Source organism: Scophthalmus maximus, chromosome 2 (assembly GCF_022379125.1).
Source record: "Scophthalmus maximus strain ysfricsl-2021 chromosome 2, ASM2237912v1, whole genome shotgun sequence".
In the NCBI taxonomy this organism is placed as follows: Eukaryota; Metazoa; Chordata; class Actinopteri; order Pleuronectiformes; family Scophthalmidae; genus Scophthalmus; species Scophthalmus maximus.
In genome coordinates this window covers 9650756-9667731 of record NC_061516.1, presented here as the reverse complement: position 1 = coordinate 9667731, position 16976 = coordinate 9650756, and the positions used below count along the sequence as shown (strand labels likewise).

At 44.2% G+C, this 16976-nt stretch overlaps 1 protein-coding gene across 1 annotated transcript; it reads right to left on the bottom strand.

Annotated features, from left to right (window-relative positions):
- Positions 1 to 8220: 8220 nt before the first annotated feature.
- Positions 8221 to 16757, bottom strand: ripk4 (receptor-interacting serine-threonine kinase 4). The gene is made up of 8 exons (XM_035626726.2): positions 16410 to 16757; positions 13635 to 13926; positions 12854 to 13002; positions 12550 to 12599; positions 11238 to 11396; positions 10849 to 10955; positions 10107 to 10347; positions 8221 to 9957 (listed from the first exon to the last, which is right to left on the bottom strand). Exons 1-8 carry the CDS (start codon positions 16589 to 16591, stop codon positions 8708 to 8710), a joined length of 2430 nt encoding a protein of 809 aa, XP_035482619.2. The 5' UTR covers positions 16592 to 16757; the 3' UTR covers positions 8221 to 8707.
- Between the last annotated feature and the right edge of the window lie 219 nt (positions 16758 to 16976).

Sequence of the window (16976 nt, the reverse complement as noted above, 5' to 3'; positions counted from 1 at the left end):
CTTGACATTAATCGCGTGTGAGTAGATACTCACAACGCCTTCGTGGGTACACGTGTATTGCACCACGCAAGTCGCCGGTGACATCAGCAGCGATGCAACGACCCCCCCCCCCCCTTCAGACAGAGTGGGTCGTCCCCGCGTCGTCAAAACATTTCCACATTAGAAGCGAGGGGAAAGTTAATTGGGGTTTATCTAAACAAATTAGTGGCTACAGACCAAACTGCGGCGGTCGCCTCTCTGTTTTTGAATGCAACATGTGAGGGCGTGGGCCTTTTATTGTCATATTTCAACGTTTCCTCACATGAAGCAACACGTGGGGAATTCCCGCGAAAGATCGAGAGGAACAGCCATTAAGAGTGACCATGTCATCGCTGTATGAACTCGGGTATGAACAGACTCTGCAGAAAGACCACGATTGTATTGTGTTGTATGTCTTGATTAAACTGCATCAACAACAACAACAACAACAACAACTAGAAGTTGAACAGTGATCTGGTGCTGATGCGGGTCTGTCTTTGCCTGCTTGGAATTTTGGTAATGTTATTCTGTCAAACACTGACCCATCAAAGGTTTGTCATGCTCACACAGATACGTGTTAAGACTGATATTTCATAGACACAACAGAGGCAGTCCTCCACCTCGGACCTTGTCAGAGGTCATCCACCCACTGAGAATGTATGTCCACTTGCCAGGCCCATCTGACACCACATAGGAAAGAAGCCTCTTGAATTTTCATTTTCTAAATGCTATTTTTCTTTATATGATAGATATTTCCCCCTGTATCTTAAACTACAAAAATACATTTTGTAATAATAAATGAGAGGACATTCCACCAGGTTATCTATCAGTATTTAATGGGGAGGTCACAGAGTTTTTTTCAGGCATTAGTGCAAGTTATGCATGCCTCTCGGCAACTGCCATTTAAACTGCATTGCGTATGGGCTGTGTAATGGCAGACAACTGTGGGCTGCGTAAGGCATGAGTCAGGTGCAGTTTAATTCGGTTTGCAGTCTATTTAGTTTATGTAACTCTCTGTGTGTCATGTGCTGTTGTGTATCTGGACACTAGCAGATAGTTATGCCACATAAGGCCACTGTGCAACAGTTTTCCTTGTTGCTGTTTATATTTTGGCATATAAGAGAAATGGCTCATGGTGATGAACTCTATGAATAAATAAATACAATTAAATGATAAATATTTAGAAATTTGATTGGAAATTAGTTTGAAATGGAAACTAAACTGCTTATTTTTCTTTTAAATGTAAAACTGTTGGGGAATGATTAGGACTTGATCAGGGAAGCGAATAACTGCCACACATCAATACATCATCAACGCATCAGTACTGCATTATAACGGGAGCAGGATATATATTGACAGCGGATGATGACCTCAAAAACGAGTTCATCAGAGTGATGTGTCTGGTTGGGCTGGCATACAGAGTTCTGTGGCGCCACCCAGGGTAGAGAAGTTGGAACAGGTTGTGTCTGGGATGTGATACAGGTCCTGGATGGAGGGCACCAATGATTCTTTCGGTAGTCCTGAATGACAGTTGTAGTTTGTTCTGTATTATGAGTATAATGTAGCAATACATGCTGATAAATGTATGCTTTGTGATGGGTTAGTGCTAGCGTAGGTATTTCTGAGCTCAGTGTAAAGGAACAACTTTCACTTGCCTGTTTCCAGAAGAGGAGTAGTTCGGGTACAGTACAATCTGGGTTGGCTCCTGCTGATGAAAGGACTATAGAAGCCTTTTCAGCGCTTATGCTTACGGATATGAAATCTTTGATCGTACAGAATAAAAGATGTGCATTGATATTTACATTTTACGTAAAACAAATTCTGTTTTATTTTCTTAATTTAAGTTCTTAGAGCTGCAACAGTTAATCGATTAATTGATTAGTAATCGATTACTAAATTAATCGCCAACTAATTTGATAATCGATTAATAGGTTCAAGTAATTTTCGTGAATTTTTTTTAAAATGTGAATATTTTCTGGTTTCTTTGCTCCTCTGCAACAAATAAACGAAATAACTTCAACATTTTTTTATGACATTTATATTTATTTGTCATTAAGGTTTGATAACGACATCTTAGGAGTCATTGACTGATACAAGATATATATATATATATATATATATATATATACACCGGTATCGGAAATCTTGTACTCCCTAATATAGATATATGCATCGGCCCCCTAAAATCCATATCAGTCGGGCCTTAAATAAAAGTATATGAAAATGAATATACAAAACTAAATAATAATGAAAACTATAACTACAGTAATACAGGGTTAGGCAAAACTAAATTCACTGAGTGACAATAGTAAAGCAAAACAATATTAAAGCTAAACTATAATGACAAAATAATAATGAAGCAAACCTAAATAAGGGCAAAACTGAATTAAGTCAAGACAATAGTAAAGCTAATTATCAAGAAAAACTAGGTAAGAACAAAAACAATAGTATAGCAACAACAAAAACAATAAGAGGCAAAGACCTAAAGTCCAAAAAACTATCCTCAAAACAAAGAAAGTAAAGTTAAATTCCTGATGTCTTGGAATGACCTTACACATTGAATTATTCAATTATGTAAATTATACCTCCACTCTGGGCACACCAGCAAACTAACCCCACCTCACCGGACACCTGTACAGGAGGGATTTTACCCCTGGTCCTCTGCACAGCGACACTCACCGCTGGAGCCCTGCACCTGATATTTACAGGCCATGATATTAACACACCAAAAAAAAGAAGCTACTACATGAGCAAAGATGGAGAAATCGACCTCACACATATTATCATGCCCAGCTTAGATTTCAGATGAGATGAAGACTAATTGTATCTATGGAGCCTCTGTGACCCCCCTAGTTGATCAATGACAGATGTGCTACCTTCACAGGGTCCTACTCACTCTCCATCTAATCACAGTATCATCCACCATGCTCATCAACAGAGGGATCTCACCATGTCTCAACCCGGGCATGAGGCCGAATTCAATCAGATCGTTTAAATGAGCAATATCCGTAGATTTATCCACTTTCCACACACGTTTCATCATTCAAACACTTCCATTCAGCTCTTACTAAGTTTTTCTGCCATCTCCTGGCCAAAGAGCAGTAGTACAACGGCCACCGAAACGTCGTCCCCTGTGTTTAAGATGCATTAGAAGAGGAAAGACTCATAGCAATGATCACAGACCTAAAATATACCTGGTTATTAAAAAGGTTTATCAGAAAGCTAATTAAATATCTCTCTTTCTCTCTCTGTGTATTGTCTCCACCTCGCCATCCAACCAACAACACTGCCTTATATTAAAATAAATTGTTGCACAATACTGCTGTACTGGACAGGTTACACACTACAGATGTTGAGGACTTTATCTGTTATATGTCCTGGAGCAGTTAGCAGGACCCAAGCTGCTTGCCAGGCTACATGTTCACAATGTTAACAAAAAAAAAGGCTACGTTTGTGTGGCCCTGTGCCCGTCTGGCAGCCTTTGCACAGTTAGCTGTGCAGCCACATTCATTGCGTGTTTAAATTGATTACACATAGTCCTTGTGTTCGCAAACATTTGCTGCTGTGTCCTAATAAATATGCTCATGAGAGTTTAACTTGAACATCTGAGCAGTAAAACAGCATTCACAAGTCCTTCCACCAACAAAGCTCACAAACAACTCATTCAACAAGTGCATTCAAAACACATTAACCCTTCTATCGTCCAGATATGCGGACAACATCATATTAACATAATGGCGCTCCTACAGACGCAGTTTTCATTTGTCATCATGATCACATCAATTTATTTCAAAGGTGTGACACAGGGTGCCAAGAGTGATGTCACCAGGAAACAAATCTTGACATGTCCCTTGCTCCTCCATTGACAAACAGGAGGGACAAATGTTGACACAGTGGCAGTACATTGGTTACTGTGTGGTGATAGGGGCACGTTTTCTGCTGTACAGAAGCTTTAGCCCCCTCGCTGTGGAATTTAACCTTACAACAATGGAACTAAAGTTTTCCCTCTTCATGTAGTTTGGCCAGAAAAACATTTGAGGCCACATATCAAAAAGCCAAATGTAAGATTTTCGTGATAGTAAAAAAAGAATGTGAGAAGTAATTGGTTATGGGAAGGGTAAACTCTAAATCTACATAACATCAAACATATTTGGGGGAAAAAGTGCCTTCCACCACTCAAACTTAAAAGATCTGCCCTTCATGTCTCTGAATTATCTACTTTATAAGTGACATGTCAAATAGTACAGTTATCCAAATCTTGTAGGCTAAGCCGTCAATGTCGAGTGCACCGACATCCACGTTTTCACCCTGGGGCCATGCACAAGTTGCAGCTTGCCTCACATCTTAAGAGACACGGTCTCAGATCTTGTTCAGCAAGTTCTGTGAGGTTAACATAAGGGGGGAAGGAGAAAAAAGAAAAAAAAGAGTGGGTAGAAAAACAGAACTCTGCATGGGCTTGACTGTCCCGGCAACTAGTCACAGAGTGTAGAACAGGTGTTGTGACGGTTTGGCTGTTGGTTTTGTTTTCAGATCATCTGCAAATGAAAGCGATATGAGGAAAGGCGGCTGGGGAATGATTGGGGGGGGGGGGGGGGGGTGGGAACGACACTTTCCTGAAAGTTATTCTTAGATTTTTGTTCCCTTTACGGAGATCACAGCCGTTAACCAATCTTCTGTATTCCTTTACCACTATATCTTGATCAGGGCCTTGCATCACCTCAGTAAATGTTCTGCGGTTGTTCTTTCTTATTGGAATGACTCAGCTGAACTGAAAAGTCCCTATCATCGTCAAACAAAGAGGAAAGCGGACACCTTGTCTGACAAGAGGGGCGTCTTGACGTCTTTGAGACACTCACTGATCACTTGCCAGTCCGGATAACTAGAAACATCCATTATTAAGAAACTGAGCGAGCAGCAGATGAGTCTATCAGTGAACTGTATTGTATGGTAATCTGTAAAAGTGACATTTCTTTTTCAAATATAGATCTTTTTTATTGTGTGTTTGATCCTGCGACATATTGAATGAAGCTCATTCAGTCAGTTAAGTTATTGCCATTGATTAAGTATTTGAGATGAAGATAATCTCACTGATCCCATCTCATTACTGCTCGGCCCTTGTAAGATTATTTAGACAGCGATGTACAGTATTCGACAAATATCAACAATTAATTACCTTAAACTTATGACATATAGTCTATGATATAACCATATATAATTCAAAGAATGTTTAACTACATTGTCATTCATTGTCATGGATCCTCAAATGATGAGTTATAGTTGCTGTGTGTGTAAATGCTAAGTAAGGGACTGTAAGGGAAGTGTTACAAAATCATTTTACAACTTCCTACTTCCTATGAGTAAAAGTAGAACTACCATGATGTATTTATTCTTCTCTATTGACGTACAGAAGTACCACTTTATATGCAGTTAAGTATAGTTAATAAAATGCATCAAAAACTGTAATATTTCTGACATGAAGTAGAGCATAAAATGGAAACACTCAAGTGAAGTACACTTGCTCTCAGAACTGAACTTAAGAGCAAAAGATCAGTGGAGCTATTTATTTTCTTCCACCTAATACAGATGTTACTGGAATACGGAAGCCAGAGAACAGAAACTCCTGCTTTGAGTTTAGTGGAGAAAACACAATATTTCTCATTATCAAACCAAGTGACTTACTCTTAGGTGAATCAAAACCAACAACACTTTAAAAGCCACGCCGTCCTTGGTTCATAGCCATCGCCTGTAACATCTTATCTTTTCGCACTGCAGTGGATACTTGAATCCTTGAATGTTGAAACTGACAGGTCTGTGCTTTGTTTGACTGGCTGAAATTCACTCATGTTCATTATATAAACACCATGGGCAACAGGATGTATACAGGCCTGAGTCTGACCCATACTCACAGGGGCATTTCACCAGACTTTGGGGCCCCTAGGCAAAAGGGACCTCGGGGTCCCTATATCATTACGTGGTTTCCAACAATAGTGTCATTGCAGAATTCTGTCCATGACCAATCATAGAATTTAAGGATGTTCTCACAAAATTACCGCTGCTGTGGACTAACGTAATTTTAACGCAAGGTTCTTGGAGGCCCCCTGTCAGCTCAGGGCCCCAGGCAGTTGCGTGCTTTGCCTACCCTGTTGCACGCCCCTGCATACACATGTTGAACTGCAGGTTATTTCACAAAAAAAAACCAGACAGAGCTAAAATCTCTGGGGAGGTAAAACCTGCCGGGCTCCTCTGCATAGTGGAGTCAGGGCCCCAGGCTGGATTTCTTCACCCAAGGCCCCTATGACTTATTTGATGGCTGGGACTGACTTCATCCTTCATTCATCAGGCTGTGACGTACGAGCTGAACTCTGAACTTAAGAGAACTGGAAAGAGGTGAAAAGGGAAATGAGTCATGTGCGTACAGTGAAGTGGTTACCTCTAAAGCTACATTTACAGCAAAGGTTTACAGTGGGCTGAAATATTATGGATATAACAGAGGACTTGTTTCCATATTCTTAACTAGACAACTAGAAGACACTTATTAGAGGAAGATACAGACTTGATAAAAATTACAAGTTCTTGAAGAAAAAGATGAAACAGATATTCAGATGAATAGATGAGAACTCCCGGGCATTTGTGAAACTTGCGGAGGATTTAACAACTGCTAAAGAAAAGAATTAATAAATCATCTCTGCTGAGAATTATTTGGTTGGATTAGTTTGTTATTTGATGAATCCCTTTTCTACCCTTTAACAGAAAACAAAGCTTTACATTTTACAGACAGAAATACATTTAAATTTCAACATATTTTGAAAGCTATAAAAAATGTTGGTCAAACATAAGATATGGTCTGGATCTGATCTGTGGCCCTGCTGAGATTAAAGACCCCGTTGAAACGGCATGTCAAGCCTCTTCGACGTCTTCGTACGCCTACTTCAAGAGTAGGCGTACCTGGTATGTAGCAGTACAATACACAGTGAGTTACTTTAGAACACAAGCCTAATATTGCAGTCCATCAAACACAACAGCAGTCTTCTTGACAGGTCATAGAGGCTGAGATTGGGCAACAAACGCACTTTATCTTCCCCACTGCCAGAGCTGAGACAGGTCACCAGGCAACAGGCAGGATAGAGCGCTGTGTACACAAAACAGAGGCCTCGGATTACACACTTTTCACCAGGCATTTTCTGGGTCTCGGCAAACACTAGCTATAAAAACAGGACAATTACAAGCACCAGCCAACCGCACTCAGTTTCTCCGGTTACGAAAAGCCGAGCCCTTGAGGCATCGGTGCTGGCGTGTTGGCTTTAGAGAGTGATGAAAAGTTTAAATGGTCTGAGGAATTAGCCAACAGGCTGGAATCGCAGGTAGAACATCAGTGCCCCTTCTCACTCATCCATCATCTCACAGCCTGCGATCCCCCTCGGGGGCAGTTCCCATGGTCGGTGCCAGCCCCAGCGCGCTCAGTGGGATCTGGAGTACAGACATAAAGATAATAACACGACAGGTGAGGCTGCAGATGCAGACATGCCAAGTCTGCCCAACATCCCGGCTGATAACTCTCGCACAAGAAACTCTCCAACTGTCCTGCTGTAACATGAGATGAAGTCAAAACATACTTTTGCTCACCGGTATAATTTTAGAAATTATGAGATGCAGTAAAAATGCACAGTTCAGGAGTTGTACGTGACGTTCTCTCAGTTTTCAGGCTCACGCTAGAATCTTCCGAAATGTCTTGATTGAAGAGTTTGTTCCCATTTTCAGACCAAACTGGATTGAATTAAAACCAAAATACAAAACTGCCGTAGTTTCAGTGGAAGATGATGAAATAGAATTTGCCGTTGTTTCTACTGAATATCATATCATTTGAGAAAATGTACAATATGCATCAAGAAATCAAAGTTTCAAATCTGAGTGCAGTGAATAAGCCTTTGCCCATGTTTTGTGCTAAAAATGATATTTTCTGAACATTATCATAACGTTTTATGTCAACAATAAAATGGGTCTAAACTCAGGGTGTATTTACCTCACAACATATTTTCCTGCATATTTAGGCCCTAGAAAGCATTTTGTTATCGTGGTTCTAAGGTTGAAACTAGGCCACAGAGATTTTGCAGTAGCTCAAACTTTCTTGCTTGAAAGTCAAAAGAATATTTGCAAATTGAGTTTTAAGTTATAATGTGAAGACAGCAACAAAGTCAAACAAAATAAAGGTTTTGAATGTTTTAATGGATGATGAAGCACTGATATGTAACAGGTACAGAACACTGAAGGTTTTTTTTTTTCTTTTTAAAAATGCAAAGGCTGTGACGATCTATTCCACAGCATTCACCTAATGAGGCTCGTGACCAGAGTTTGTGTTCTGATAACCAGCTGCAGTGCAGTAGAGACAAAGGCCACAGGTTTCCTGATCATAATTCTGATACACAAAATGTGCTTGTTACATCAAAAATAAGCTTGTCACGTAAAAAAGTATACAAAAGTCTAAAGTCAAAACAAAGTATTTATACTCTATTTACAGTGTACATATTTACATTTACGTTTTTCTGACCTCTACGAGGTACCTCAAAGGGTTTTTTTAAGTCCAAAAAAACTCTTAAGATTGGAATGATAGTCCCCTCCCTCAGTCTGAGGCGCCAGTTGTGTATAAAAAATGACACGGTCCTGTGCACAGTTTTCAGTGTCTCTGCTCGGGTTAGCAGGATGCTGGGGCACACTGTGAGCTGGCAGGTTGCGGGCAGTCGCTGTCACTGTGCTCCGTCAGTTTGAGAATGACGACTTTTCGCTGCAGCTGCTTGGCCTCCAGCGGGGCGGGCTGTTCAGCGGCCGGTTGCACCGAGCTCCTAGTAACCAAGTCCTGACAGTCCTGTGGCAACAGCACAGTTACGATATCCGAGTATCCACCCTGCACCGCCAGGTGTAACGGGATGAGCCCCTGCTCGTCTGACAGAGCGCCGCCGTCGGGACAGTGAAGGAGCAGCTCTCTCAGAACGTCGCAGTGTCCGTGCTCCGCTGCCAGGTGGCAAGCGGTGCGCAGGACAGGGGTGGATCTGTAGGGATCCGCCCCCTCTTCGATCAGCATCTTGACAGTGGCCAGGTGGCCTTGCTGGGAGGCGAGGTGGAGAGGAGTGAGTCCGGGGCCATTCTGGGCGTGGATATCTGCCTTGTGTTTGATCAGGAGGCGTGAGGTGCTGGTGTGACCCGTCTCTGCCGCCACATGTAGCGGTGTGTTTAACCCAGCAGAGCGCATGTGAACGTTTGCTCCTAGTTCAATCAGGATCCGTGCCACTCTGTACTGCCCCCTCTTGGACGCCAGATGCAGCGGAGTGCGGCCGTCTGTTGTCTGCCCGTCCACATCGGCAACGGCCTGCTTGACCAGCAGCTTAACGATGCCCAGATGCCCTTGCCAGGCAGCCAAGTGAAGCGCCGTCCAGTTGTCCTTGCCTTTGATTCGGACATCAGCGCCGCGGCTCAGCAGCACTCGGATGACATTCTCCTGACCGTGCTGGCAGGCAACATGAGCCGGTGTGCGACCCTGGCCATCGGTCTCGTTGATGGCCGCCCCCCGGTCCAGCAGCAGGCGTGTGATTGCTTCGTCCCCATTCTGGGCAGCCCAGTGCAAAGCTGTGTACTGGTCCTCATCTTTGGCATTGATGTTGGTGCTGCGGCGCCCGAGCAGAAGTTCGGCCAGGGGCTTCAGGTGCTTCTCTGTGGCCAGGTGGAGAGGTGTAGAGCCACGGGCATTGGCAAGGTTGGGATTAGCATTGTTCATGAGGAGGAACTTGACGGCCTCTTCATTGTTCAAGGTGATGGCGTGGTGGAGTAGACTGCCTCCTCCGTCGAGGAGAAGGTCGACGTCCTGAGGCTGGAGGATCTTCATCAGCTTGGCAGTGTCTTTGGTCCTGATGGCCTCACACAGCTTCCGCCTCTGGACCTCACCGGAATCTGAAGAGGTAAGGAGGGAAGGAACAGGTTTGAGTCAAAAAGGTACAAGCATACTCATCATTACCTGGGGCGCTTTCTTGTGTGCATTCAAGTAATCAGTATTTAATATGAACAATAGTTCCAGTTAAACGTCTTTAATCAGCCCTTACCACATGTGCTTTCTTTCTCAAAAGACAGCGTGATAGAGTCTTGGGAGGAGAAGGCTGAATCTGCAGAGGAGATGCCAGACAGTCTCTTGCACGTGTTCTCTTTGCTGTGGCAGCCCTCTTCCTTCAATCGGTCAAAGCTCCTGGAGATCCCAGAATCCACCTGGCTCAGCAGCTCTGATAGGCTGTAATCTTTTTCCGGCAACATGGCAGACTTTGGACGCACTGACCTGTTGTCGTTGACCTGTAGAGCAAAAAGCCCGATAAGCATATTTGAACGAGCTGTTCTTTGACACACGTCACATTCCATGACACACACAGTCGGGCTATGCAACCGCCACTCTCATTCAAAGCCACTTAGTGTTTGTTGGATATTGAATGTTGACATTGTGATAATTATCTGAACTTTAAATTTGATCGAGCCAAAATCCCCTGAACACATAGGCAAGTTGAAAACAGATTATCTTCCGTTCCTACAGACAATGGAACAGCTGTCACTTCTCATGTGCATATTTGTCTCAGGTCATGTACACAACAGCGAACGCCACGGAAATGACAAAGCAGCACACGGGTCAAACAATCCCATCAGTCCACATTCCTCTTTTGTGATGTAATTGTTGTTCAGGATCAAACATTTACACAACTTATGACTTATAAAGTCACAGTCATGTCTGGAGATAAGCCTCTGGTTGTCTGGGGGGTGTAGTTATACATTAATGAGATATGCGTTGCTGTCATGTTCTACCTGGTCACTTGTGAGAACGCTGGGCTCGGGCTCCGGTGTAGATAAGGTCGGGGTCCTGGGCTCCTCCTGGGGTTTGGAGCAGAGCTCCTCAGCTTCAGATGTGATATCTGTAAGGACGACAGCTCTGGGTCAGGTTTCAGTAATGACAGGGATGGGATTAGGGAATACAAAAGGGAAGAAAAGGCAGTAGTAGGAGAGGAGGAGAAAACCTCAACTTAACAGACGGCTGCACTTAGACTCTTCTTAGTGCGCGTTATCCCCAGAATGTGTAGTTAAAGGAAAAGGATCACTTGTGTTACCGTGATTTACTAAATGTTATTATGATAAAAGAAAGTTTACTTATCTTCCAATTTAGAAAAGAAATAACACTTGATAGAACAAGAACGTACCCTGGAAGCTGGGTCTGGCTTCAGGGTTTGTGGTCCAACAGCGCTGCATGAGGCTCAGGAAACCTGAACAGGCTGAAGGGCGACAGCGTGGCACCGCAGCCAGGTCTGGACGCACCCCCTTAACCACCTTCACCATGATCTGCAGGATGTTATTCTCTCCTAGGGGGAGAAAAAAAATACATGTCCATACTTAAGCTTCAACACGTACAAGCCAGGTTTGATATAAAATCGACTGTGATCTGGAGCCTTACGTTCCAATTGTAACATATGGATTGAAGACAAATGTCTTGCGCTTTGGTATAAGACAACATAACTTAAAGTGCTGTTTGGCACCAGTCCTTATATACTTAGTCATGCATGGTTTTTATCGCCATCGCCATTCCTGTGTGCACAGATAAGGGAGTGTGCGCTGCTGTTTCCCATGGGAGCAAAAAGCTGAAAGCTCTTAGAGTTCCTGCTCTGACCTCTTTCTATCTGACTGTGGGATCAGCCAAGTCAGTGATTCAGAACAAACAGATAAAGGCCTTGATCACAAATTCTTCACCTCCTATTAAAGCCATAATGCCTTCCGAAGGTGGAGGAGGAAAAAGGGAAGGGATGGTAACCAGGCCATTTCTCACTCGTTAATTATGCTTGGCTCAACATAGGCAGTGCCAACCTGACAAACATCAGTGAGACACTGGTCTTCAAAAGAAGCAAACTGCTATCTGATACGCCTGGGAACAAATACACTGTGCCTGCCACTCGGGCCCAGTCCATCTGTCTTCTCTGGAATTTACTGAGTAAACACATTAAACACAAGTACAGCTCCTGAAAACAAACACACACACACACACACACACACACACACACACACACACACACACAAACACACACACACACACACACACACACACACACACACACACACACACACACACACACACACACACACACACACACACACACACACACACACACACACACACACACACACACACACACACACACACACACACACACACACACACCCCCCTTGTGCAGATTGACCACTTTGCTCCAGGGAAATATTTCAACAACTATTGATTGGACTGATATAATATATTGTACATACCAAGTGCTCAAACCACGAGACATCCGTGAATGATAATGTGGGGGATATTGACTTATAGCCCAAAGCTACTGAAAGTGAGTGTCTTCATTTTGTTTATTTTCATATTTAGCATTCCTAACTTTTAATTATTTTATTTTCTTGGCTGTAATGTTTCCCATCAGTCTTAAAGGAAAATGTCTTGGGTTTGACACATTAATCCTACCAGCACACACGTCTCACCTTGGTAGGGTTTCTTCTGCGTGAGGACTCCCCAGATGACGATAGAGAAACTGGAGTGGAGGCAAAATGAAATTGAAAGGTGTCAGTAAAAGGAAAATATCAAAGGTTGAATACCTTTTTTTTGTCAATACAAAATGTAATTATATCCAATTAATCTCTGAGATTTGATGGATTACAGCGACTGGTATGAGTCAGGGCTTAACTGATCATACAAGGGGAGGAGAAATCCAGCCAGACAACACCTATCCCAAACAACAAACATCGCACAAAAAGGTTCCACGCAAAGTGCTGAAAAAATCCAAACCTGTATACGTCGTGCTTTGTGTCCGACACTCTGTCCTTCTCTATGATGCTCTCAGGTGGCAGGTAGGCGATCGTGCCACAGAAGCCATCTCTGCTGATGTCATCAGCCCGTGACAGGCCGTTCCACCGGGCCAGGCCAAAATCCGATATCTGAGACAGAGAGACAGATCAGATAAGACCCTGAAAACAGAGCAACTCCTGCTGCTTTTCTCATGAAGCTCCATGACTTTGATGATTAACTTTGCCCGCTGAATGTGACAGCAAGCTAAGCTCTTATTATGTGCACTCAGATGTATGATGCGGGCAACGCAGCCATGTCCCGGCCTGTAGGAGAGGAGAGGCCGTCATGTTTGTGTTGAAGTGTGCACACCCACACAGTCAATGAGCACTCAGTCACAGAAAGGGAGGTTTAATCAGAGCAGAATTCATCCTGTAGGGACAGGCCCGGGTGAGGTGTTTACATCCAGGCATTAGAATCAGAAATGACAGTTCCCACCCATCGCTCTCAGGACGGCGGAGCTGTTTCGAGGTTGGACAGTGGTGGAGAAACAGCTGTCTGCCCGGAGCGTGTGCAGGGCTGTCATTTTTAAGATGGATGAAAGGCAGAAGCAAAGCACCTCACGGCTGAAATTCCTTTTAAAACACTAAAACTGAGCCTTTCGACGAAAGGCAGCTGTGATTTGACTTGATTTGAAATGACATTATTATAGTTCACACAGGCTCAGGTCAATATATGATCTCAACGAGATTGTAACTGTGGCACCTTGTGATAAGCGCTCTACCTTGACATGATAGTGGGCATCCAGCAGGATGTTGGCAGGCTTCAGATCCAGGTGGAGCAGTGGAGGGTTCATGCAGTGGAGGAAGTTCATTCCCACCGCGCTCTCATGGATAATGCGGAAGCGCAGCTCCCAGGGCAGCGGCTCGGTGGCCAGCAGGGTCTCCAGGGAGCCGGTCTCCATGTACTCCATGACGAGGCCCTGGGGATCATCACAGATCCCATACACAGGGAGGATGTACCGGAACTTGGCCGCCTCCATCTTCTTAGCCTCCTCGAGCAGCTCTGAACGCTCCCTGTGTTAAAGAAATTATTGATTACATTTCTTTCACATTTCATCATGTGACTCGGGCTTCTTCGCTGGAATGCAATTTTAAGAAGTAAAAGTTCAGCTAGAAAGAATCAATTTCTTAAAATAAATAAATAAATAAATAAAAGGTTTTCAGGCCATTAGGTTTTTAATCAACCATTCCACATTCCAAAACTCACAGATGTTTGTCAAACCTCTCAATCTCATAAAACATTTACCAAATGACTGAGGCCATGCTTTGCTCACCGGGCTGTTACACAGCGTTTGTCCTTACCCAGATTCCTCAACATATCATCCTGACTGAGCTCCCAGCTATGCAGAATTTTCACTAGCATTAACCATGGAGGCTGTTAAACTGTGACCTCTGAGGACGTCTATAATTAATTTACAAATCCAAGCATGTGGATCGTGCTCTGTCACTGCTCAGTGGCTCTTTCGCGGCCTCGAGGACATTCTAGCCGAGGCTGGAATGCATGCGGAGAGCTCTTGTTCTCCGTTGCTCAACCTATGCACAGCTCTCTTTATCAGTCCGCTGGCCCTGCTGACATAACTCAAACACAACTGAGCAGGTCATTCATGACCTCAGTGCACAGGTCTGCAGCAAAGGCTGCTCAGAAAAATGTTGACTCTTTAATGAGGACCAACGAGACCAAGGTAAATCACTATGAATGATTTTATTCCTAAGGAATGTGCCTCAAAGGCAGCAGTGGGTGAGCAGGACTGGGAATTCAGTTTTTTCCGCCATCAGTAAAAAGAAATAAGAAGGACCTGAAGAGACTTCTGTGGCTCAGTGGACACTATAATGTTCATAGTGTATCAGGTTACTACAAGAGCCACGTTCTGTTGGAAGGAGCCTGGCTGTAATTGTCCTTTATAGTCTGCACAGGTGAAGGAGGCACAAGCCCCTGAATCCGCCCGGAAAGATTAATCAAGCATGATGTAAGAGAATGGGCGAGCACTCATTTGCTAAATCCATCATCTGATCCAAAGTGCTCCTCGGCAGCTCTTCCAAAACCAAACAATGCCCTCGCTTTAACAGAGAGGCCTGGTAAGACCGGTTCGTCGGCTTCTCTTATTGTCTGCGCCACGACGCAGTGGCAGCCTGCAACCCAGGAAGACAAAGGTGGCTTTGAGTCCCCGCTGTGCATGTTATGCACGGGTCAACGCAGCCTGCAGTCAAATGACTGTTTATGTACTTTGCAGAGGTTTGGGGGTGATAACGTCTTTGGTTCAGGTTCAGCGGATGCTTTTAGTTGCACCACAAGTTTGGGGGGAGGATGTCATTCCTCGGTTTTCGTTTGGCAATGCTGAGGTCATATTGAGTTTTTGTTAGTTATTGGTTTGAAATGATTTGGTGACAGCGACCTGATGGGGTATACAATGATCACGCACGCACGCACGCACGCACGCACGCACGCACACACGCACACACGCACACACGCACACACGCACACACGCACACACACACACACACACACACACACACACACACACACACACACAAAACAAGTCATTAACTGTGTCTGGGGCTTATTTTCAATCTCATATCATTAATAACAAGAGGTGCAACTCTAACAGTTACTTCATAATTCATTCCAATGTGTCTAAGGCCCACTGACGAACCCCAGTGTGTGTGTGTGTGTGTTAACAGACGCAGACACAGGCTGCTGCTCCGCAGAAGGTGTCGACCTTCAGGAAGTCGTACTCAGAGGTTGGCACCAGTCACTCACACAGCGGGGCAGCCGGGACACATACGTACACTGGCACACATCCACATCCACACAGAGACAAAACATGACATTCAGACATACGCATAACGTTACAGAATTGTAGAGTGTCGTGTGATCTACTAGTGACAAGCTTGCCGTCCTCACAGAAATGGACATTTATTCACACCAGCCCCTCCCTGAGGCCACTGCATGATAATGTCACTGTTGATTGGGGAAATCAGAGGTGAACCTTTTCATGTTTGGTCTGGTTTGAAAAAGAAAAACAGCCACGTCCCTGAGCAATGGGGACTAACTTTTGCCCCCAGGGACCAATCATCATGTCACTGCTCCCTGCAGCTCAACTTAATGGTTTTTAAAATTCTAACCGTGGCCTGCTGTTTGCTGCCGAGGCACCTTCACAGCTGCTCTGTGCGCCCTGACTGGCAGTCGGTGAGTCACACATATCCCTGCTGTTCACCTTTTCGCGGACTCGGAAGCATTGAGTGACTTTTAATGAGCGTAGACGTGAAGTAACTTCTCTCTGTCTACTGTTTAGTCATTAACATAGTCATCAAATGATAAGGCTGGGAGACAAGAACCTGTAAAAATATAAAAAAACCAACACAGACGTAAAGAAGCCCCTGAACTTGCTAGAGTTTTACAGGAGAACTATCTGATCAATTCTTTCACACTCCTTGTAGTCTTTTTAGGTCCACATCAGTGCAAAGATAATCCATGTGGCTCAGCAGCTGGGACTTACTTGTCATCCATATGAAAGCACGGAGGGCACTTGATAGCCAGCCATGTTTTCCACTGTACGTGCCGGACTTTGTATACTTGTCCAAATCCACCTGAGCCAATTTTCTCCCAGCTGCCAAACTCAGAGGAGTCAAAGGTCCTCAACAGCCCCATATTCCAACTCGGAGAATCCGGGACGTCCATATCCGTGTTGAGAGACCCACAGGCTGGGTAAACTCCTCTTTAATTCGTCTCCAAGGCACCGTCTGGAGAAGTGAACACACACACACACACACATACACACACACACACCGACCTGCCTGCTTGTGAGCTCTTCCTTGTTTTTCCCCTTGTCTAGCTCAGTGTGGCCTCTCCCTCTCTTCAGGTGAAAAAAGGGGGCAGGGCTCGGTGCGGTGACATCACTTCCTGCTTTTGAAACACATGGAAGAGATGGAAAAGTTGCACCAATGCAGGACACAAGGCACCGCGGTGCCACTTTGCCTTTAGACGATCGTTTTCCAGATGCCCTTCAGTCCTAAAGCGTTCTCATATTTCTGCCACAAAAGGAGAGGATAATCTTTAAAATGGG